General features: G+C 41.6%; 1 protein-coding gene across 2 annotated transcripts in view; it reads right to left on the reverse strand.

Annotated features, from left to right (window-relative positions):
* LOC138150619 (uncharacterized) overlaps positions 1-14,390 on the reverse strand; it is a 19,063-nt gene extending 4,673 nt beyond the window's left edge. The window contains exons 1-7 of one of the 2 annotated variants that reach the window (XM_069074015.1): positions 14,213-14,390; positions 10,594-10,687; positions 10,316-10,426; positions 9,528-9,569; positions 7,941-8,030; positions 6,724-6,825; positions 4,540-4,639 (exon numbers count right to left, since the gene is read on the reverse strand). In XM_069074015.1, coding sequence (XP_068930116.1) covers positions 4,540-4,639; positions 6,724-6,825; positions 7,941-8,030; positions 9,528-9,569; positions 10,316-10,426; positions 10,594-10,678 — 530 coding nt within the window. In that variant the 5' untranslated portion in view covers positions 10,679-10,687; positions 14,213-14,390. The remainder of the gene's footprint in view (positions 1-4,539; positions 4,640-6,723; positions 6,826-7,940; positions 8,031-9,527; positions 9,570-10,315; positions 10,427-10,593; positions 10,688-14,212) is intronic. The other variant, XM_069074016.1, reaches the window with a different exon arrangement.
* Between the last annotated feature and the right edge of the window lie 9,001 nt (positions 14,391-23,391).

The raw sequence follows: 23,391 nt of genomic DNA on the forward strand, positions 1-23,391 counted from the left end.
GCTGAGCCACCTGGCCGCCCCAAGCAATCAGGGTTAAGTAACTTGCTAAAGGTTACACGGCCAGTTATTTCTGGGTGTGGTGCTGAGTATCTGAGCCCAGATTCGATCCCAGGTCATCCTGACACTGGAGCCAGTGCTCTTACTCGCTGAGCCACCTGGCCGCCCCAAGCAATCGGGGTTAAGTAACTTGCTCAAGGTTCACGGCCAGTTATTTCTGGGTGTGGTGCTGAGTATCTGAGCCCGGATTCGATCCCAGGTCATCCCGACACTGGAGCCGGTGCTCTTACTCGCTGTGCTACCTGGCCGCCCCAGTCTCCACTTACCTTAACCCTGCCTCACCCATTTTCCACTCCAAGCCTCCTATCCTTTTCACTCTGGCCTGGATCTCTCTTTTTGTATCATCCCCCTTCAGAGTATCTCTTTTTTCCCCAAAGTTTTACTGATGGTTTTTTAAACAGTATATACTTTTATAGATGACATCAATTTCATGAAAGTTCTCTTGTAATAAAGTAGGACAGTTAAGTAAAACCAATGCAACTTCATCTGAAAGTGAAGACACATTCCACCTCTGTAGTAACCCAATCTCTCTATTTTAAAAAAATTAACAGAAATTGGGGCAGCTAGGTGGTGCAGTGAGTAGAGCACAGGTCCTGGAGGACCTGAGTTCAAGTCTGGCCTCAGACACTTAACACAAAAACTAGCCGTGTGGGGGAATGGCTGAACAAGTTGTGGTACATGCATGTTATGGAATACTATTGTGCTACAAGAAACGAGGAGCAGATGGTCTTCATATTTACCTGGAGAGGCTTAAAAGAACTGATTCTGAGTGAGAAGAGTAGAGCCAGGAGAAATGTGTACACAGTTACAGACACAACATATGTGTGATGACCAACTTTGATAGACTGGACTCTTCTCAGCAATGCAGTGATATAAGTCAATCCCAAAAGACTCATGCTGGAGAGAAATGTGTGCATCCAGAGAAAGAACTAGAAAGAACTGAGTTTATATCTAAATGGAAGCAAAATATCTGATCTTTTTCCTTTTCTTCTTTGGTTTTATGTCCTCTTTACCATTTTTCATTCCATCTGATACAATCTGTCTTTATAACCTGATTAATGTATAATGTGAAAGTATTTACAGATCCTATATTGACTGTATGTCGCCGTGGAGGGAAGGGGAAGGAGGGGGACAAAATGTGAAACAAGGAATTTTGGAATTGAATCCTGTAAACCAAAACTAAACAAATAAATTGAAAAAAAAACCAACTCTGATATTCCCATCCATCAGGTTGGCAAAACTGATTTAAAAAAAAAAAAGAAAAAATGACAAATGCTAGAGAGGCTATGGGAGAACATGTACATTAATGTAATGTTGGTGGAACTATGAACCCAGCCAGTCTCAAAAGCAATTTGAAATATGTCACCAGCGTTACTAAACTGTGTTTATTTTTGCTCAATTGGGCAGGAGAAGGAAACAAGGAGGATTTTCATTCATTGGGAAAAAAATATAATGTAATAGAAAAATAAAAAAATGTGGAACCTTATAAGGGTTTTCATTTTAAGGAAATAAAATTGACAAAGAATTCTCTATTAAAAAAAAAAACTAGCCACGTGACCTTGGGCAAGTCACTTAACCCCAACTGCTCTCCAAAAAGCAAAAAAAAAGTTAACAGAAATCTCTAAGTCTTTCATAGGACTCCATCACATTCATATACTGCAACTTATTCTGCCATTTCTCAACTGATGGGCATCTCCTTAAGTTTCCAAGTTTTTCTGCTTCCACAAAAGAGCTATTATAAAAAAAATTTGAACATATAGGACCTTTTTCTGTTTGTTTTGGGCATAAGCTTAGCAGTAGTACATATATAGTTGGGTCAAAGGCTATGTACTCTTTAGTAATTAATCCCAAATTGCTTTCCAGAATGGTTGTAAGCATTCACACTGGACTTCTTTCCCTCATACTCCAGCTGGGTGCAAGACATAAAAAAGGTTAAGAATCCTTGCTCTCTATGATTATGTATGCTCCTATCATTTCATCTCTCCCCATGCCTCATTCCTTCTAAACCTATTTGCTGTCCTCTGTGAGATTTCCAATCCCCTGGCCCTCAGGAGTCTCTTAGGCCATTTTATTCCTTCTCTGACTTTAGTTTCTTTTCTTCTCACTCTTGGAAACCAGTTCAATTCCACATTATTTACTCTCAAATCTCTCACCCCACCCCACCTTGTTGTGTCATGAATCATGCCTTGCCAAGCCCCAGGCCTAGACTGCTTCCACCATCTACTTCCTCTTCCCTTACTCACATACTGCTGATTAGAACTGAAGGAAGTCACACATTCATGCTAAAATTCATGTTGCTTAACTTCAACAGGACCTTCACTACAGAAAGGCAAACATTTTATTCCTCCCCAATCAATTCCCTGTTTCATTGCCACAGAATCTCATCCAAACTTTCTTTCCTTTCCTCAAGCTTCCATACCTCCTTCTCCTTCATTCCTTTCAGGTAAGGGCCTTGCCTCTTATTTTACTGAGAAAATTAACCATGTGCAGTGAGCTCTGTCTTCTCCCATTCTATTTCAAAACCCTCTGACTTTATCTACTCTATTCTTCTTTCCCCAGGTCTCTGACAAAATGGCCTTTCTCTTTATCGGGGTCAACCCCTCTACATGTATGCTTGATTCTATCCCTTCCTGTTTTCTCCAGAAGACTTCATCTTCAGTCTCTCTACAATCTTTATCCTTTCCCTTTCAACTGGTTGCTTTTCCTCCTGCCTTCAAATAGACTCAAGTCACTCCCATCCCCATATTTATAAATATAGCTGTTCACATTACAGTGCAGAGTGTGGCAGGAGATCTGGACTCCTGGGTTTTAGAACTGACTTTGCTTTTTCACTAGCCATCTGATTTGGGGGGCAGTTAGGTGGTGCTACAGTGGACAGAACTTGGGGCCTGTAGTCAGGAAGATTCATCTCCCTGAGTTCAATTCTGGCCTCAGATACTTACTAGCTACATGACCCTGGGCAAGTCACTTCACCCTGTTTGCCTTAGTTTCCTCATCTGTCAAATGAACTGGAGAAGGAAATAGAAAAACCACTCCAGTATCTCTGCTGAGAAAACCCTAAATGGGGTCACAAAGAGTCATATACAACTGAAAAAAAAATGACTGAACAGCATTAGGTAACCTCTCTCAGCACAAGTCCTCACCTGCATAATGGGGATAGTATCAGTCCTGCCAACCTCACAGGGTTGTACACAGAGGAGCTCAACTAATGCTTATTGATTGAATGAAAAAATATACATAAAAGAAAGAATTTTGGAAACAATCAAGTGCTATACAGAATCAGTGAGTTGCAGAATGTTAGACAAGAAGGGAACCTTAAAGATCACTTAGTCAGACACTCTTCATTTTGCTAAGGAGGGAATTGAGGCCTAGAGGAGTAAGGAGGAGACCTGATTTCTAATTCTGTTACTGCTACTTGCTAACTTACATTCAATGCAAAGTTCCCACAACTTGAAAAGTTAAAGATACAGAAGGAAATGAGATGCCGAAGGAATTTCCTATACAAAAAAAATCTAGATCAAGGCTTTCATGAGGAAATAACTTAGCATGAGAGTCAGGCCATTGGATGGCCTTGTGACTTTGGCTGAATTGGTTCGTTTTTCTGACATAAAATGAGTTCTATGAATCTATATTTAAGTTCAGGCTATAAATATTCTCTCTAGGGGTCATAGATAATTTAAGGGATGGCATAATGTTATTTCTTTACATATCACCAATTAGAAATTAGTAGCTGCTGCTTCCTAGTGTTTGTGAAAGGAGAAAACAGAAAAGGTGTCTAACTGTTGTGTCACTTGCCTACAAAGCAGACAGACAATGTCCCTACACAAATGGATGAGAGCTAAGCACCCTCTTTTGATCTACCTTGTCCCTTTGACACACGTTCACAGGCAGCGTTCCCTTTCCAAAGTGTTAATAAAGTCTTCAGAGTTGACTTTTGGCCTAACACCCAATCTTAAGGGAAGGAAAGTACCAGTGTCTGCATCTAGCACAGATCTTGTATGTGAGGGCTATGAGAACAGTCCCAAATGAGAACCAGTCACTACTTACAATAGGCTATATAGTACAAAGTCTTCTACCACTGGCTTGAGCCTAGGATGATTTGCTCATTCATTTCCATTTGTACTTTGTCACAGTTGGTAACATCTCCTTTTAGTTCGTGGAAAGTCATGAAAGTGTTAATTTTCCTGTATAATTCACGTATTGATCTAGTGATGGAGATATAGGTCATAGATAAGGTTAGAGACTGAGAAGCAGAAGGGACCTCAAAGTCATCCAGTCATCACTTTAGAGTTGAAGAAAACTGAGGCTTGGGGAAAGACAGTGACTTTCTCAAGATCACACAGATAGCAAAGAGCAGAGCTGGGATTTTAATTCATTTCTTCTGCTCTCAAATCCAGTAGTTTTCCCACTGCACCATACCCATTCTAGGTCCATCACAGAATGAGAAAAACATTCCATTTATCGGCTTACAAATATACTTACTATATGGTTAACCACAGAGCTGCTCCGCCAGTCAAAGCAAATAGCAAAGATAAACAGCCAAACGACAGGACTTCTGCAAGAAGAGGCCGGTTATGTATCACTATTTAAAGCGGGGAGAGGGAAAAAAAAAACACACACACACACAAGTTCAATCGCTTGGCCACAATTCAGTTGGATCTGTCAGTTGATTCCTACATGACTATATTGACTACACAAAGGACAAAGTACTTACTGTGTGGATGTGGCCGTGAACATATAAGGATACCTACTGACCATTTAAATAGCTTTGATTTCTGGAGGGCTTCATATTTTAGGTAGCTGCCTCCACGTATATCTTATCATCTTATCTGAACCTCAGAACAACTATGTGAGACAGGTAATACAAAGCTTATTAGTTCATTTTACAGAGGAAGGAAACTGAGTCTAGAAGAGGTTGGGGTTAGGTCACACAGCTAGGAAATGGCTGAAGCTGCATTCACTCTCAGGTCTTCTAATCCTAAATGCAGTACTCTTACTACCATAGCAGAATCTTTTTTATTCTATATAATATTTTTATATATAGTATTTTTTTAATTTCGTAAAATTCTACCAATGTATACATTTCAAATCTGGGGATGATTATTGCCTGTTTTCTAATTTGTAATGTAAAGTCAAGTCAACAAGAATTTATTAATCACTTCCTATATTCCAGGCACCATGCTTAGTGCTAGGGATACAAAGTAAGGTAAAAGATAACTATGCCCTCAAGGAGCTCACAGTCTAATGTATATACTAGATGGTACATACAGATCACAATCCATCTCTACCTTTTTATCTTGTGCCACTCTTATCCATGTCCTCCCTTATCCATGGGGGTCCACTCAACTCAGTGGGAACCTTATGCTTCACTACTCACACAGGAAAACCAAATAGATAAAGAATTCCATGACTTCAATGGACAGCCTATTGAGTTAGTCCACCATTAAAGAGAGGATAAACACTTTGGATGGAAAATGAAATGTGTCCAGAATTGAACAGTAAGGAGAAAGGGAGCATAGTGCTTCAAATGATCTCAGATTTCTCCTTGAAACAAAGGAAAAATCAGTATTATTCCAACGATATCATAAATCTGGGAATCTTATAACATCATAATTTCTTTTTTTTTGCCTTTTTGGAGAGCAATTGGGGTTAAGTAACTTGCCCAAGGTTACATGGCTAGGTTTTTTTTTTATGTGTGGGTGTTAAGTGTCTGAGGCTGGAACCAAACTAGGGTCCTCCTGACTCCGGGGCCAGCCCTTTTACTCACTGTGCCATCTAGCTGCCCTAACATCATAATTTCTAAAGAATTAAATTTGGGGGGTGGCCAGGTGGCTCAGCGAGTAAGAGCACCGGCTCCAGTGTTGGGATGACCTAGGGGATTGAATCCAGGCTCAGATACTTAGCACCACACCCAGAAATAACTGGCCATGTAACCTTGAGCAAGTTACTTAACCCCAATTGCTTAAAAAAAATTAAATTTGAGGGCTCCCTAGAGGGCAAAGGAGAGGAGGTGACTAGGCAGCACCACATAGCCACTGGAGAATGGAATGAGAAAATTGGTATAAAGGATATCATCAGAAAGATGCATGACTAGAAAAGGAGGTAGGCCAGCCATTTGGTGCAAATAAAAGGTAACTAACTGATGGACAACTCACTTGCTGTACTGTTAGAGACACAAGATCAAGAGATCTAGGGGGAAGGCCCTCTCACCCCTCCACCCCTGCTTTCCTTCACCACGGAAGACTTATGGGAGGGTACACATAAGAATGGTCCAGTCTAAGCCATAGTGGACAGGTTGTGATCTGTATTAGCAGAAAGAATATCCCTTCCTCTCCTGACCACACAGTCCACAAACTTGTGCTACTTATGTAATGCCTTCCACTCTTTTCTACTTCTACCCTAGTCAGTTACCTCTCTGGCCTCCACACTCCCCATTAGAAAGTCACCTCACTGAAAGTGGAGGCTGTCTTTTCTATTTGTATCCCAAGAGCTTAGCATAGTGTTTAGCATACAGTGAGTGGTTACTAAATGCCCTTCCTTTTTTTTCATTCATTCAATCTTCCACATTTATGAGATCAAGGACACTCTGACATAGCAATGTCATCATACTTTTGTCCTGAATTATGTATTTCTGAAATCAATTTATCATAATTAGACTTCATCAACCTTTTTCCCAGTTGATTCCTTTCTTCTCCGGGGAACGATCTTTCAAATGCTCATCTGGTTCACTGTATGTCCTATCCATGTCCATGTCAGTATCTGTAGTGTCTGGAATAAAAAATGAGCATTAGTTAGGAAGTCACTATTAGGATTAAACTGTGTAGCAACAAGGTATGTATAACTATAATACTCAGAGATGTTCTTAAGAGTATGGTCATTAAGGTATTGGTCCCAATCCCTCCAATTCTGGGGGAGAATTGATGGGCAAGAATTCAGGGAAGAAGGAGTTGGGGAGAACTCTGCATCAAGATATTGTCAACAACAATCTCAAGTAGATATATATGTATGTATCTGTATGTGTATATGGGTACATATATATTTTATGTATACATTGTCATATACACACATATACACACACAAACATAGATACAACTAGTCTACAATTTCTTATCATGGAGACAAAACTAGCTGTCAGCTCTTTATTCCCTTTATTTATCCATTTTATTCTCTTTATACGTGTCCTTTTGTGAGAATCTTTCTAGGCAGTATGTCTAGTGACATGGATATATGTGTCACTCAGGCCAGTGTGCCTGTTGAGAGATGTGTGTTAGTGCAGGGTCACACAACTGAAGGTATAGAGTGATGTGTGATTGTATGTGTGGGAGTCATTCATCCCATTGTTTTCAGTGATAGGTGAAGGGGTGTGTGTGTGTGTGTGTGTGTGTGTGAATCACACAACTAAGTATGCCACTGAGAGGTGTGTCTTTGTGTAGGAATAAGCAGTTTGTGTGTATCTTTTGTAGGAGTCACTCAGACCAATGTGTCTAGTATATAGTGTCTGTGCAGGAGTCACAAGGCCAGTGTGTTGTGTCTGAGTAGGAGTTATTCAGGCCAGTATGGTCAATGATAGGTGTGTGTGTGTGTGTCTATGTGCGTGCGCACACGTGTGAGAGTACAGATCTGTATGTGCAGTGAGCTCCATAACATCAGCCATAGGAAATAGGGAGAGGGTGAGGGTGAAATAGCCAGGATGGGAAGGCATAGCTTGCACAGATGGTGCACCTCCTCAAATACAGGTCTGGGCCCTGGTCAATGTGGACAGTGCTGAAGTAAAGTTGGCAGGAGTAAGGCCTCACAATTTCCCCAAGAGGTATTTAGCTACCACCCTAGACATTATGCATCTGAGATGAAAGGACAATTTATGACAATTAAACTTTACCAACCTTTCCAGACATCTCCTTTCTTGAACCAAATACGGCCTTTAGAATTGTTCCCGGGCTCCGTTACCGAGAATGTCTTTTTGAAACTAGGAACTGAAATTTAAAAAATGAGACCTAACCTGGAGATCATTACTGCAACTGGATAACATCACAACCAGTTGTGTGTGTAACATCCTTGGAGATGTCCTCCCAGCATGGCCTTCCCCCAGGGGCCTTCCTAGAATGAACACCAATGACTGGGAATGGGCATGGAGGCTTGGAAAATAAAGCACCAAGATCATTCCTGGGTCCAGATGGCACCATGTCTTTCTTGGAAACTACATCCCTCACAAACCTCTGAGGCGGGTTTGTGCAATGTGCCACATAACTTTGCAAGCCTTCAGAACAAAGACATGGGGGATTATGGATAAAGCTTGAAGGCAGAAAGGAAACAAGTGGGTGGCAGCAGAACAGGTGACCAGAGGCCAGGGGCTAAGCAGTTTGAGCATAACCTCGGGTGGTCAGGAGTGGGCAATAGACTGGGAAAATATCTATCTCTGAAATGTGCCATGCAGTCTCTCTGCTCCATATCTTTGCCCAGACTATCCTTTGTGCCTGCTAAGCTCTTTACCAGTGGAATTTAAAGGTTAACTATTCCAAGAATCCCTTCTTAACTCCCTCCTTCCCAGTTATAATCTCTCCCCTTAGACCTTACATTTCCTATGTATGAACTGTGTGTGTGTCTGTGTGTGTGTGTGTGTGAGAGAGAGAGAGAGAGAATGACAGACAGAGAGAGAGACAGAGAGAGAGAGAGAATGACAGACAGAGAGAGAGACAGAGAGAGGGATGGAAGGAGACAGAGAACACACAGGGAGGGAGAGACAGAGAGAAAGACAGCTAGAAAGCAAGTAGGGAGGGGGTGAGGGATGGTGAGAGATAAAAAGACAGAGACAGAGAGGGAGGGACAGTCAGAGAGACAGACACATAGGCACAGCAAGATAAGAGAAACACACAGCAGAGAGACACATAGAGACAGACAGACACAGAGCGAGAGAGGGAGGGAGAGAGAAAGATAGAGACATACACATAAGACACAGACATAGAAAGGGATGATGAGACAAAGACAGAGATAGAGACCAGAGAGAGGCAGAGAGACAGAGACAGGGACAGACACACAGAATATGCATGTAGTGATAGCCTGTTCAGTGGGGAGTGGGTATTCAGGGTATGAATACACACCCGAAATAATCATCTATGGATAATTGGATTATGGGAGTTTACCTGAAGAAAGAAAAGAGGAAACTAACATTTGAAGTTACAAATGTCCTCATTGCATGCTACTTCCTCTGGGCCTCAGCTATACAGATGTACTAAATATTCAGCATTTGTCTGATTCTGGACCCCAGAAAAGGCCTGAGGTTTCTGGTCTCCTCTTGGCTTGGTTGGAGCATAGGGCCTAGCAGGTTTCCCAATAAGTTGCTCTTTTTTTAGAATTGCAATTTGTTCTAAAGTGACAATGTAAAATGACATGATAATTTAGGATAAAAACACTGTATCAACCTCTATGCCAACTGAATCCTTTCCTGAGTAAAGAATTTTGAAGTGACTTACCCATATGTTGCTCTCCCATGTCAGTTTTCCCATTGATGTGGCCTGGAAAAGAGAGAGGGAGAGGATTTGCTAGGAGGTGACCGTTGCCATTGAACAACATAGCGACTAGATATCACATGCCTTTATAACATCAGGCCATTCCTAGGCAGAGGCTAAGGGAAACTGAGGATCAAACTCCCAAAGCAGTAACTTCTACTAATTCAGATCAGCCCCTCCTCTTTAACTTTTAGTCTCAGAGGACTTCCTGGGGGCACTAGGTGGGTCAATGATGTGCCCAGAGTCACCCAGACAATAAGAGTCAAAGGCTGGACTTAAACCCAGGTCTCTGTGATGCTAAAGCTGACCGTCTGTCCATTATATTCTGCTGTCCTCCCACAACCTCTATGTTCTAGACAGAGGAGATGACTTACTGGCCCCAGTCACAACCTGCTTGGTACCACTTGTTCATGTTCTTTTGGGAGTCTACAATGCCCAATGATACATTATAGACGAAGAAAACTGAGGCACAGACAAGTTCAGTGACTCACCTCTGGCCACATAACTGGTAAGGGTCAGAGGTAGTATTTGATCTTGAGTATCTTAACTGTATACAGTTTTTACTCATGACCAATAAAGTGAAATGAACACAAGTCAGAACAAGGGCCACATCCATGTACTATGCTTCCTGAGCTCTTTCTTCCTAGACCTAGTTGTCCCCTCAGCTACTCTTTTCCTAGTAGAAGTTATTCTTCTTTTCCCCTTGTGGGGCTACAGCAGCTTTGCCAAATATAAACAAAATGATGATTTACCTGGGTTGGTACTGTTAGGAACAAACTGGTCTTTCACTTCGAAGACTTTTTCATCCATATCTAGAATTCTTTTAATGATCTTCTTCGATGAGTTATAGGAATTTACAGGAGCTACAAAGTACTTTTTTTTGTTATTTGTCTTGAAAATAAAGCAAATTGCCAAACAATATAACAGCATCATTGCACCCCCCCCCAACTCTCCAGAATAAAGCCATCAATGGAATAGGAACATCATGTCCATTTCAGCCTAGGTAATGGTTTGGTCAGTTTCAACTCACCTGAAGAAACAAAGGAGATGTGGAGCAGAGATTCCATTGAAAGAAACCAAAAACACACCCAAATATGCAATGGAAACCGATTCATTGTTTTAACCTGTTGAAAACAGAATTTTAAAATAAACATCCCCCCATTGTTCATCCCCTTTCTAGCAAGGGTTCAAACTAATCTTGAGCTGTTCTCAGGTTCTAGGAAGAAAACCAACTGCCTTTTCCTTAAGGGTCTGGATCCTTAACTGCCCCTCCACTATGATGTCACACCCAACTGACCACTCCTCTCAGGCAGGCCCTTGGTTGTTATGGTGAGTAGAACCAAACAAAGGGTGGGAAGGTTCATCAGGAAAGCAGGCCTTCAGTAGGCTGGATACCTCCAAACTCTGAGCTTTGGAGGACTAGTGCTTTCTTCTTGGCACCAAGTTCAGTGGTGAGCTTTCTGCCTGTGTCCTCCATGTTCTACTGAATAAAACTAGTGCCATCATTTGAATAATAAAATTGAATAATAAAAACTACATATAGACAGCTCCCCTTGGGTCCAGGGACTGTGCCTTAGTGTGGCTGATACATCCAGGGTGACAAAACTAAGGAAATTAAAGTAGATGGACAAGTAGGTGGTTATAAGGGATCTAGGGGGCTGTTCTGACTATGGTTTTGTGATGGTACCCAATTCAACTGAATTTACTCAATCCTTAATATGCCTACTATGACTAAGGAAATACTTTGAATTGGGGTAAATTTAGTGTTGGTGATTTAGAAGACATGATTAGTCCACTGATTTTGGGACATGATTAGTCCACTGATTTTGGGAACTGGATCTTAGAGAGCCTGTATTGCAGGGGTTATTAACCCTAGATTTTAGGTTATCTGTGAATTTGGATGGGAAAAATGACATGTTTATTTTTGGTAACCTCTAAATGTCATTAAGCATTTCTTTCATTTATTTAAAAATATTAATTATTTTGGCAAGGGGTCCATAGGCTTCACTGGTCTGCCAAAAGAGTCCAGTTCAGCTCCACCTTTAGCAGAGGGGGGAAACCAAGGCGGGGGGGGCAATGATTTATCCAAAGTCACTCAGATAGGTAATTACGAAGTTAGGACTTGAAATAGGATGATTGAGTTTCTATTGCTAATATTGTTAATTAAGGCACAGTTTTGTTTCTCACGTAAACACATGTGAGCTAGTAGAGGCTGTTTATAGAGCGGGTTCCAGCATGGGTCCCAAGATAGACTAGAAGGGGCAGCAACTATTCTTTGAAAGAAGGCTGAACTTTAAGTCATCTCACCTCCAGGGCCTTCAAAGTTTCCTCACCTATAAAATGAGGGCAGGGGGATTAAATAACCCTTCTAGACCTATGTGCTCCCTAATGGTAAGAGATATTAAGACCAATTTTCCCTAACGTCCCCCCTCCAAGGAATCTGTAAAACAGCATAGGAAGAGGGCATTTTTTGTATGTTCTAAATTCTAAAACTGTGGTTTCTAGAGGAGTATTTCATCTCAAGTCTGGAAGTGGTAAATTATTTTGGAATTTGGATCTAAAAGAGGGTCAGTCAGCACTCTAGTTAGTACATGACTCTTCCATCCTTCCTTTCCTTTCTTCTCTTTCCCCTCTTCCTAGAAATATTCCCTTTGTCCATTGTCTTTTAAGAGTTTCAGAATCTATAGAGCTTCTAACTGGGTTACAGAGAAATACAGGCCCAGAGTGAGTCAAGTTGAGACAACCTTGCTACAGAATTCCTATTAACACTAAAATGTTAATATGAATATTCCTTATGAGTATTAAATATGAACCTCAACATTGGTATTTTAACCATTAGTACTAAACACTCCTTATTCACTAATTCCCAGTATTAATACTAAGTACTCATCATTAATACAAATAAAAATGAAATCCTTGCCTAGGGAGTGGGCAGGGTGCAGTGGTAACAGTTCTAATCCCAAAGCCTGAGCTCTTTTAATGACTCTCAATGGCTGTTGTTTATATTTTTTAAATTTTATGTTTATTTTTAGTTTACATCATTCATTTCCACAAGATTTTGAGTTACAAATTTTCTCCCCTGTTTCTCCCCCACCCACCACCCCAAAACAATGATCCCACTGAATACCCCCTTCCCCAATCTGCTCTCTCCCATATCCTCCCCCATTCCCCTTCAGATTTTCCAGGAGGGCAAGCTGGACCTCTATGCCCCAGTGCCTGTATATCTTATTTCCCAGTTGCAGGTAAAAAATAATAATATATATATATATATTTAAACATTTGATTTTAAAACTTTGAATTCCAGATTCTCTCCCTTCCTCCATCATCACCCACCCTTATTGGGAAGATAAGCAATTCAGTGCAGGTTGTACACGTGCAAAATGGCTGTTGTTTATAGTGCTTACCCATGAGATGGATACAGTTGCAGATTAGAGGTCCCATGCACCCCCATGCACTATGCATCAAGTGGGGCCAATTCACTTTCAAATATCATTTTAATACAATTAAGTTCCATTCTGAGCTTCCCTGAGCCTTGGAGCCTCACCCTTTTTCATTTTAGTTACAAGAAAACATGATTATATTGCAAGGTGAAGTTTGTAAAGTAGGCCTCAGGATATCCCAGAGGCAACTGAGTATTCTTGGAGATACAATTGCTCAAGTGGGACCAGGAGACCTGGGTCCTAGCGTTCTGGACAACCAGACAGAGCACTTATTAAGGGCTAATTTTGGGCCAGGATACTATGCTAAAGACTGGGTATGCAAATGCAAACAGGCAAGTAACATAGTCCCTACCCTGGAAAAAATTCACATTCTAATGGGGGAAGCGCATCCCCAAACGCTGGGGGCGGGGAGAGCTGTGCTTGGAAGCCTGCATCAAAGCCTAAGGGTGGAGTCCAATTTTTGGAGGGAACAAGGCAGAAAAAAGGAAGGGAGCAAACACTATGCTAAGCCCAAGCATTTTACAAATATTATTTCATCTGATGATGCCTAGGGAGTAGGGAATTGATGTTATTATTAACCCTATTTTACAAGATGAAGCTGAGGAAAACAGGTGATAAGAGACTTGCCGAGTCACCCAGGTTTCCTGACTGCAGGCCCAGCACTCTGTGCACCGTGGCGCCACCTAGCGGCTGAAGAGTACAGCTTGAGTAGAGAGCACATGGACCTAAAACGCATGGGATTTTTTTTTTTTTTTAAGCTTAGGCTATGCATGGAAGCACTCCTATAGAAACCACAAATACCGAACATGCAAAATATGCCCTGAGATCCTGCACTTTCTGGAACACTCATTAAGTATTTTAATAGATGCTTCTCTGTAGCATTAGGGATCTTGTTTTTCCAAATGAACTGGCTAGCTGTGTGACGTTGGGGGAGTCACTTTCTCTCACGAAGCCTTGCTTTCCTCCTCTGGAAAATGAGGAGGGGTTAGATTAGATTCTAGGTCCCTGGAAGTAGGGACCTCAAAGAACATCTGGTTAACCCCCTTCATTTTGTAATGGAGGAAACCTAGTCCATTTTCAGCTTGAAATCTAAGAAATGAATGTTTTAAGTGGAGCTTGCCAAGGATGGAAGTTGCTCCAAAGGAGGGACCCCCCACCCCACCCCCAAAATCTCAAAGACCCAAATGAAGAAACTGATAATAGCCTTACCTTGGGAGATTTCAATATCAGAGCTCTGGCTGGCTTGTAAGAGCAAATAGGCCACAAGTGTGCAGGTCTTATTTGCTCCTGCTTCTTCCTCTGCAGCGAATTTAAGCCAAGAGTTTTTTGAATCCTCAGAAGCCCAAGATACGCTGCTTCAGCCTTTTCCTATTGGGTGGTGGGTTGCCTAGACAATTTCCCCAACACCTTTAGGCCTGACAAGTGGCTCTCTACAGTTTTAGGAGCACTCAGTGGTATTTTAATAAGAGATTATTGATTGATCATGTCTGGCTTGTTTCTCTTTCTCTAGCTATGATAACTGCCTATAGAAATCTATTTTGCAATAAGGTTTCATTTTGTGTCTCTTTGACAATTGAAATTTTCTTTCTTCAATTGGGGCCTTCTCCTGTTGCTGCTGTAATCTACCTTTCTCCCTACCCTGCACCCTCTTTAACCCCACCCTTGATAAGTTAGGTACTGCTGACTGGCTGCTTCTCTGGGAAGCCAGCCTAGTGTGGTTTCATTTTGGTCTATTTTATCCAGTGTCCCAGATTTTGTTTGCCAGATGTTCATTTTATAAATTATTATTTATAAACTGAAGCAAAATTTTCTCCCCACATAAACACAATGTCTCTAAACAGAAGGTTAGCACAGAAATCACTGTTGGGGTCGGGGTGGGAGGAGTGAGCCAGTGTTTTGCCCTTGAGATAACACTGAACAGAATTCACTTTGATTTAACAAGCATAGGGTCCTAGGATCTTAAAACTAGTGTTGGAAGAGATCTTAAAGAGAATCCAGTTCACTTCCCTCATTTTACAGATAAAGAAACTGAAGCCCACACAGATAAAGTGACTTGCCCAAGGTCACACTGGTAATACGTGGCAAAGGCAGGTGGCCCTTTAAAATAAGGCAAATGGTATAATTAAAAGTCCATAACTCTTAAATATAGATAGCTATATGTATATTTACACATACATATATGTGTGTTTATGTATGCATGAATATGTATTGTGTTTGGGTGTCATAAACACACATATATGTATACATAAGTATGATGCTGGATTGTCCCTTACCCATGAGAGTTTGGACAAGTTGCTTCATCTTTCTTGGTCTTATTTTCCCCACCTATGAGATGAGACAGTTGACTAGATGAAGGTCTCCTCCAGCTCTAAATCTATGACCCTGTGAAAAAGCAGGCCAGACTAATTCACCACATTTGCCCAACTGTGTATCAGCCTGGTGTTTCTGTCTCCCAGGAAAAGTCTTTCCATCATGTGATGACTGTGATATTTCCTGTGTCTGATGAGCTTAATGCATTCCCAAGAGAGACCCTGAAACATGCTTGCACTTGAAACTTGGGAATGCTTTACCACCAGCACCCAAGGGACCAGACTATTTAAAGTGAGACCCATGGGGCGGCTTGGTGGCAAAGTGAATAGAGCACTGGCCCTGGAGAACATGAGTTCAAATCCGGCCTCAGACACTTAACACAAAACTAGCTGTGTGACCTTGGGCAAGTCACTTAAACCCAATTGCCCTACCTTTCCCCCTCCAAAAAAAAGTGGGGTCCATTTTAAACATCTGAGAGACAGATACCATGATTACATTTCACTTATATAAAGGGGGTTTTCCATACCCTATTTAGCCTATAAGCTACAGAAAGAATATCAACTCTGTACCTGATTTTTGGTTTTTATTTATTTTTGTTTTTAAAAAATGATATTGATGCCTTTTGGTTTTAGGTCACAGGCATTTTCTGATACACTCTGTCTTGCTTACCCCATTCTCCTCCCTAAAAGACTAGTTGGGGACCCAATGTTAATTAGTTTTTAAAGTAAGTTTTATTAGTAAGATTTGGTCCTAAAAGTGAAAGGACACTCTTGAACTTTAATGCTTCTAAGGGGAGCTGACAATCCTGAATAAGTCTATTACAAAAATGCAAAGGAAGCAGCACTTGCTAGTGAAAACTGGGGAGCACATATCTGTGCAGAATGTACCTTCCATCACTAGATGGCGGACGAAGATCAGGTTTCAAAATCTTAGCCCTGGTCCCCTTTGCAAAACCTTTCTTCCTCCTTCAAGTCCAGCAAACTTCAACCCACCCCTTTTTTTTTTTTAAAGCAATTGGGGTTAAGTAACTTGCCCAAGGTTACACGGCCAGTTTTTTTGTGTGGGTGTTAAGTATCTGAGGCCTGAACTGATCCCGGGTCCTCCCGACTCTGGGGCTGGCGCTCTTACTCGCTGCGCCACCTAGCCGCCCCTCAACCTTTTTTTTTTAAAGCAATCTCTCTCTCCCATTGCTCCCCCCGCCCAAAGTGAACAATTAACTAAAATAGAACCCTCATAACAAACGCAGGCAGTGCAGCGAAGTATATTCCCACATTGGCCATATCCATGCCTCACTCTGGGTTTTAAGGCCATCACCCCCTGGCTGGGATAGCTGCCCTTATTCATCTTTAAGCCTCTGGACTCAGTCTAACATTGCCTTGGTCTGAGTTCTAAAGGCTTTCAAAGTTGTTTTTCTCTATAATGTTGCTGTTATATAAACTGGTCATGTTCTTTTTGCTTCACTCTATATCAGGTCTTAGAGGACTTCACAGCTTCTTCTAGAACTATCCTTTACATCATTTCTTATGGCACTATAATACTCCACTATATTCATATACTACAATTTGTTCAGCTATTCCCAAATAAGTTAGTATTCCCTTAGTTTCGAGTTTTGGCCTATTATGAAAACAGCTGATACACACACAGATATACATATATACACAATACACATATCTATATATATACACATATGTATGTATATAACCTATGGGCCCTTTTATTCCTCTTTTGATCTCTTTGGCATGTATCTGTATGTCTATCTATCTATCTATCTATCTATCTATCTATCTATCTATCTATCTATCTATCTATCTTTCTATATATCCATCCATCCATCCATCTATCTATCTCTCTATCTCTCTCTCTATCTTTGGCCTAGTAATACTATGGTTAGGTCAAAGGGTATGCACAGTTTGGGGGAATACTTCCAAATTGCTTTTCCAGAATGACTGGACCAATTCACAGCTCCATCAACAATACATTTGTATCGGGGTGGCAAGGTGGTGCAGTGAATCAAGCACTGGCCCTGGAGTCAGGAAGACCTGAGTTTGGATCTGGCCTCAGACACTTAACACACAAAAAAACTAGCTGTGTGACCTTGGCAAGTCACTTAACCCCAACTGCCCTCCAAAAAAAAGCAAAAAAAAAACCCCACCACCACCAACAACAATACATTTGTATGTTTATTTTCTCTCAACTCCTTCTACATTTGTTGTTTTCCTGTTTTGTTATCTTTGCCAATCTGATAGGTGTGCAGTGGAACCTCAGAGTTGCTTTAACTCATCATTGATTTAAAAATTCATTTGAATTTGTCCATCTTGACTATTCTTCATCATCTTGCTGGAATAATCTCTTGCTAGAGTTAGAGTGATCCCTTTCCTTTCTCCTTCTGTGTTTTGGCTGCTGTGTGTCAAAGCCCTCTCCAGCATCCTTTCTAAAGTGTAGATATTAGAAACAGATTCAAAAGCAAAGCCAAAATGAAGTCAAGAACTCACTTTATATATATTTTTTTATTTTTAATTTTGATTTTTGGAGGGGTAATTGGGATTAAGTGACTTGCCCAAGGTCACACGGCTAGTAAGTGTTAAGTGTCTGAGGCTGGTTTTGAACTCAGGTCCTCCTGACTCCAGGACTGGTGCTCTATTTACTGCACCACCTAGCTGCCCTTAGAACTCACTTTAGAAGACAAAAAAGAAGGAAGGAAGGAAAGAAGGAAGGAAGGAAGGAAGGAAGGAAGGAAGGAAGGAAGGAAGGAAGGAAGGAAGGAAGGAAGGAAGGAAGGAAGGAAGGAAGGGAGGGAGGCTTCCAGTGGAATTTGACTTGTTGATCATCAGTGGTGATACCCAAGTGTATACTTCCCAGATGGAAAATAGCCCAAACCTGTTGTCTTGTTAATAGATCCATTCTTGACTTGATTATGCTATTCACCTGCTATATTTTGGACACATACACAGCTTGAGGATAGAAGGGGTCTTTGGGCCCATGGTATACCACTATAGTGACTGAAATACTGACTTGCAGTCAGAGCAGCATTGTTTCAAATCCTACATCTAGGAGGCAGCTAGGTGCTATGGTGTATAGATCAGTGGCCCTGGAGTCAGGAGGACCTGAGTTCAAATTCGGCCTCAGACACTTAACACTCATTAGCCATGTGACCTTGGGCAAGTCACTTAACCCCAATTGCCCTGCCCTCCCCCCTCCAAAAAGACAAAATCAATAATTTTTAAAAATCTCACAACCGACACTTAGCAGCTGTGCAACCCAGTTAAATTCTCTGAGCCTCAATGTCTTCATCTGTTAAATGAGGACAATAGCAGCTCCCACTGCTGTGAGACCTAAGTGAGCTGATGCATCCAAACTGCTTACAAACTCAGAGGCAGTTATGTCGATGTCATATATCCTTAGTTAACTGGAAAAACAAATTTTAGGAGGAAACTCTAGGTAGGTAGGGTTCTCTGGGGTGGGGTCCAGTGGGACTATTGTGATGGGTTTAAAGTCAGAGGACCTGGGTACAAATACTGGCTCTGCCCCTTTTTAGCTATGCAACCTTGGGCAAGTCTCCTCCCTGCCCTTGGCCTCAGTTTCCTCCTCTGTAAAATGAAGAACATTGGACTGGCTGGCCTCTGTTGTCCTTTCTAGTTCTAGATCTATGATTCTTTGAGTGACCTTGGGCAAATCTGGTCCTCTCACTGGGCCTCAGTTTCCTCATCTGTAAAATGGAAGGGATTGAACTAGATGGTCTCTAGATCTATGATCCAGTGAGTGACCTTGGCAAGTAACTTCTCCTTGAGTCTCAGTTTCCTCATCTATAAAATGAAGGGAGTTGGACTAGATGAACACTGAGGTCTCAGCTCTGAATATATGATGTGATGAGAGCAATGTGAGTGTGATTTGTACCAGCACCCTTGAGGTGGAAAGAAACGTTCCTGAATTCCCAATTTCTCTTTGGCAGGCAGTGCCTTGAAATTATTGCTTCCCTGAGAAAAAATATATGCCAGTGACTACCATGGTAATACGCAGGCTCTCTGAGTAGGCCTGGCCAGGGCTCTGTGTGGCTAGTAGGGCCACTTCAGCAAAAAAGAATATTAGTGAGGATCTGTTGCTAGGAGACGAGCTATCCAAAAGCCTGCGTATGCAGTTGCAGGAAATGTACTGTAAATCACTCAGCTTCAGGGAGTTGGTTCCCTGGGCTGAATAATATCCCTTTATGAATATGCCCTGTTAGTCTATGGAGCTTAATGCATCTGCAGTCGTGGGAGGCTGTTTGTAGGATCATGACCCAGCTATTTCGTTTTCTCCAAGGTATGCAGCCCTTTTGAGGCAGGCCACATTTTTACATGGCTCCTGCAGGTCCTGAACATTTCTCCCCCCTCAGAAAAAATCCTCAAACCCCCCCAAACAAGGAGCTTTGTTTTTTTCTAAGTCTAAGTAACTGAGGACTCTTTTCTGGACAGAAAGCCCCATGTGGTGTTGTTTTTATGTTGTGATAGCCTGTCTAGATGATTAAAGGAGAGCTGGTTCCATCAGCAACACTGGGAAAATGAACTCTGTGGAGTATAAATATTCAGAATAAAAAGCTAGGACCATCCTGCATGCTCCCAGTTTGCCTGACAAAGGGAAACTGGTTGCTGGGTGGAAGGGAATGTGGAAAGTGCATGCCTGGGTCATGGGTGGGAAACTTTCTAGCAAAAAGAGTTAGTGACCTAGTTCCCCTGCATCTTGATGTGTTACTCTGGAGTTAAGCACAGGTCTTAGACGTAGCTGGGATCCCAAAGGCTTCTGGAACTCCTTCCTGGAATTGGGGGGAAATGCTCTTTGACAGGGGGGAGAAGGAAGAAGTAACCTTTATCTTAGTCATTGCTACTGGATGAGAGCCATGAGTGTAGGGAAGGGGGAGAGAAGGAGAGAGAGAGACAGAGAGAGAGAGAGACAGAGAGAGAGAGAGAGAGACAGAGAGACAGAGAGAGAGAGACAGAGAGAGAGACAGACAGAGACAGAGAGAGAGAGAGAAAGAGAGAGAGAGAAAGACAGAAAAACGAGAAGAACCTTTGTGTTGAGAGTGATGGCTAGATTAGAGAAAATGAGCAGATAGAATCATAGATTAACTATGCCTTGGAATACAACCTTAAAATGAAAGCTGTGCACCTGAGAGTCTTGCCTTTATTTTAGACAGTTAAGAGTCAATTTGGTGTGGAGAACAAAGTGAGTGGAGGAATGAACAGCCCTTGTATGCGTGACAAAGAGTGTAGAAAGTTTCAACAGTAGCTTTCATCACCATTATCAATATCAGAGCTAGAAAGAACTCCTTAGTTTTATGGAGGAATCACCCCCCTGTCCCATGACTTGCCCAAGGTCACATAGATAATAGTAAAAAATAGCTAGCATTTTTACAATGCTTTGAGGTTTGCAAATCACTTTATAAATATTGTCTCATTGGATCCTGACAACAACCTTGGATGTTAGGGGCTATTATTAGTCCCATTTTATAGATGGGGTCTTTAGAGGTTAAGTGACTCTCCCAAGTTACACAGATAGTGTCTTAGTCTGGATTTGAACCTGAATCTTCCTGGTTTTCAAGTCCAGCACTCTCCACTGCACTCTTCTGCCTCTGATCTGAATACTATTGATACTATTGCAAGTAATAACAGACAAACTAAGGCTCAAGAGGGACCCTGAGTCACCCAAGCTCTCATGCCTACTAAGTGGATGTTCAGTCATTTTCCGTTGTGTCTGACTCTCTGTGACCACATTTGGGGTTTTCTTGGCAAAGATTCTGGAATGATTTTTCATTTCCTTCTCCATCTCATTTTACAGATGAGGAAACTGAGGCAGACAAGGTTAAGTGACTCGGCCAGGGTCACGCAGCTAGTAAGTGACTGAGGCCAGAATTGAACTTAGGAAGATGAGTCTTTCTGATTCCAGGCCTGGCCTGGCACTCTCCCCACTGTGGTGTCACCTAACTGCCCCAGTAAGTGGGTGAGCAGGATCTAAATCCAGATCCTCAGCCTTGCAGCCCATCTCTATTCCCACTCTACTAGATTGCCTCACAGGGAGTTCCATAAACTAAAACTTTTAAGTTTCTTTGAGAGGATGCCTGGAAGAACAGAAGCTTTTTAGTCTATCTACCTGGAGATTTCTTTTGTAGATCAATTACTGAGGAAAACCAGAGTAAAACAGCATTCAAAGTGGTTTTTATTTCTTAGAAATTCAGATCATTTTGACATCTCACCTGGCAGGAAAGAAAAAAAAAACAAAGGAGGATGACTTTTTTAGATTTTTGAATTAGATGAAAGAGAAGCAACCTGGGAAGAAACAGAAGAAGGTAAAATCTTGAAAGAAAAGTCAGCTCTGGTTATTACTGTGGTGTTGCTCAAAATGGGGCATTTATCCAAGATACTCTTCCTTCTACCATCTCCATTACTAGAAGAGTTTCTGGGTAATGGTGACACAAAAGACCATGTGCCTTATGGCATTCTTGAGGCCGGGATGGTCCACTCCTGAAGGCTGAGGAGCAGGGACCATGGAGAGAGGCCACTGCCAGTGGCCTTTCCTACTCTGAGGGTCAAATCTCCCCACCATACATATACATGGTGGGCGAATTGAATTGAGCACAGCTCAACTGTTGGCGTTTCTGATCCGCACGTGGTGGTTGAAGGTTGCTTACAATTTGGAGTTGATGCAAACTTGTTGTAAACTTTCCTCAAAAGTTCCCCCCAAATGAAGTCATTGTGGGGAGATGAGATTAGTATGGACCCTAATGGTTGGGGGTGGGGTGGGTGGGTGAGAAAAAGGGCATGAAGCCAGCAAATAGTAGATTAATACTCTTCCAGAATCCCACTTAGTCTGAAATATCCCACTCTATTCTCTACTCATCTCCTGTGTTAACATATTTCTCCTTGTCTTGAGAATCATTTATATGTTTCATCTTAATTATTATTGGAATTGTTCTTGTGTCCATTTGGTGTTCTTATACTTTTTATGCATCTGCTGTGTCTGTATGGTCTATTGGTGACTTCAGTGGTACTTCAGTGGGATTACTCCAATGAAACAGGAATGAAATCATATGAAATCAGAGCTAGAAAGGACCTTAGAGGTTGGCTAGCCCAACACTAACATTTGATGGATGGGGAAACTGAGGCTTAGAAATGAAAAGTGACCTGGGCAAGGTCACATATGACATCACTTCCAGAGCAGGGTAATAAAAATAACATTAGATTGGTTCTTCTACTAACTAGCAAATCTTGGGCAAATTGCTTCATCTCACTGGGTCTCCATTTCCTGATGTGTAAAGTGAGGGGACTGGTTAGACTGGCTACCCTCTAAGCCTCCCTTCTCAGTGTTTCTTGGCTCCTAAGGAACACTGTTTCCACTGTGCCATGCTATATCTCCATTAAAATACTTTCTGATGATAATGATGGACAGACCCTCTGAACTTATGACTCAGACAATGTAGGTTCAAATCTTGGCTTTTTGGTCATGATATCAAACAAGTGAGTTCACCTCCCCACTCATATACTGGGTTCACACAGAGTGCTGGACCTCAAAGTTCTGTTTGAGCTTCAACATTCTATGGTTCTTGAGGTAGGAACCCAAGAAAGTGTGATTGCCCCAGGCCATTATTAAGGATATCCTTTCCTTCTTCTAATTAAACTTGTATAAATGTTAACATAGGCTGTGAGATAATAATAATTGACATATACATATACACACATACATATATATACATATATGTATATATTATGTGTATACACACACACACACTCCCATACATATAGCACTGGAAAATTTGTAAAGCATTTTACAGACAAGATTTCAGGTTTCATGATACCCATAGGAGGCATTATTATCTCTATTTTATAAATGACAAAACTGAGGTAGAAAAAAATTAAGTGATTGGGTCACACAACTAGTAAACCATTGAGGTAGGATTTGAACCCAAGTCTTTTTTTTTGGCTTTTTGGAGGGAAATTGGGGTTAAGTGACTTGCCCAAGGTCACACAGCTAGTTTTGTGTTAAGTGTCTGAGGCTGGATTTGAACTCAGGTCTTCCTGACTCCAGGGCCTGGGCTCTATTCACTGTGC

The sequence above is a fragment of the Petaurus breviceps genome, unplaced genomic scaffold (assembly GCF_028583685.1).
Source record: "Petaurus breviceps papuanus isolate PSGF00001 unplaced genomic scaffold, PetGlider_PUasm1.0 90881, whole genome shotgun sequence".
NCBI classification, from domain to species: Eukaryota; Metazoa; Chordata; class Mammalia; order Diprotodontia; family Petauridae; genus Petaurus; species Petaurus breviceps.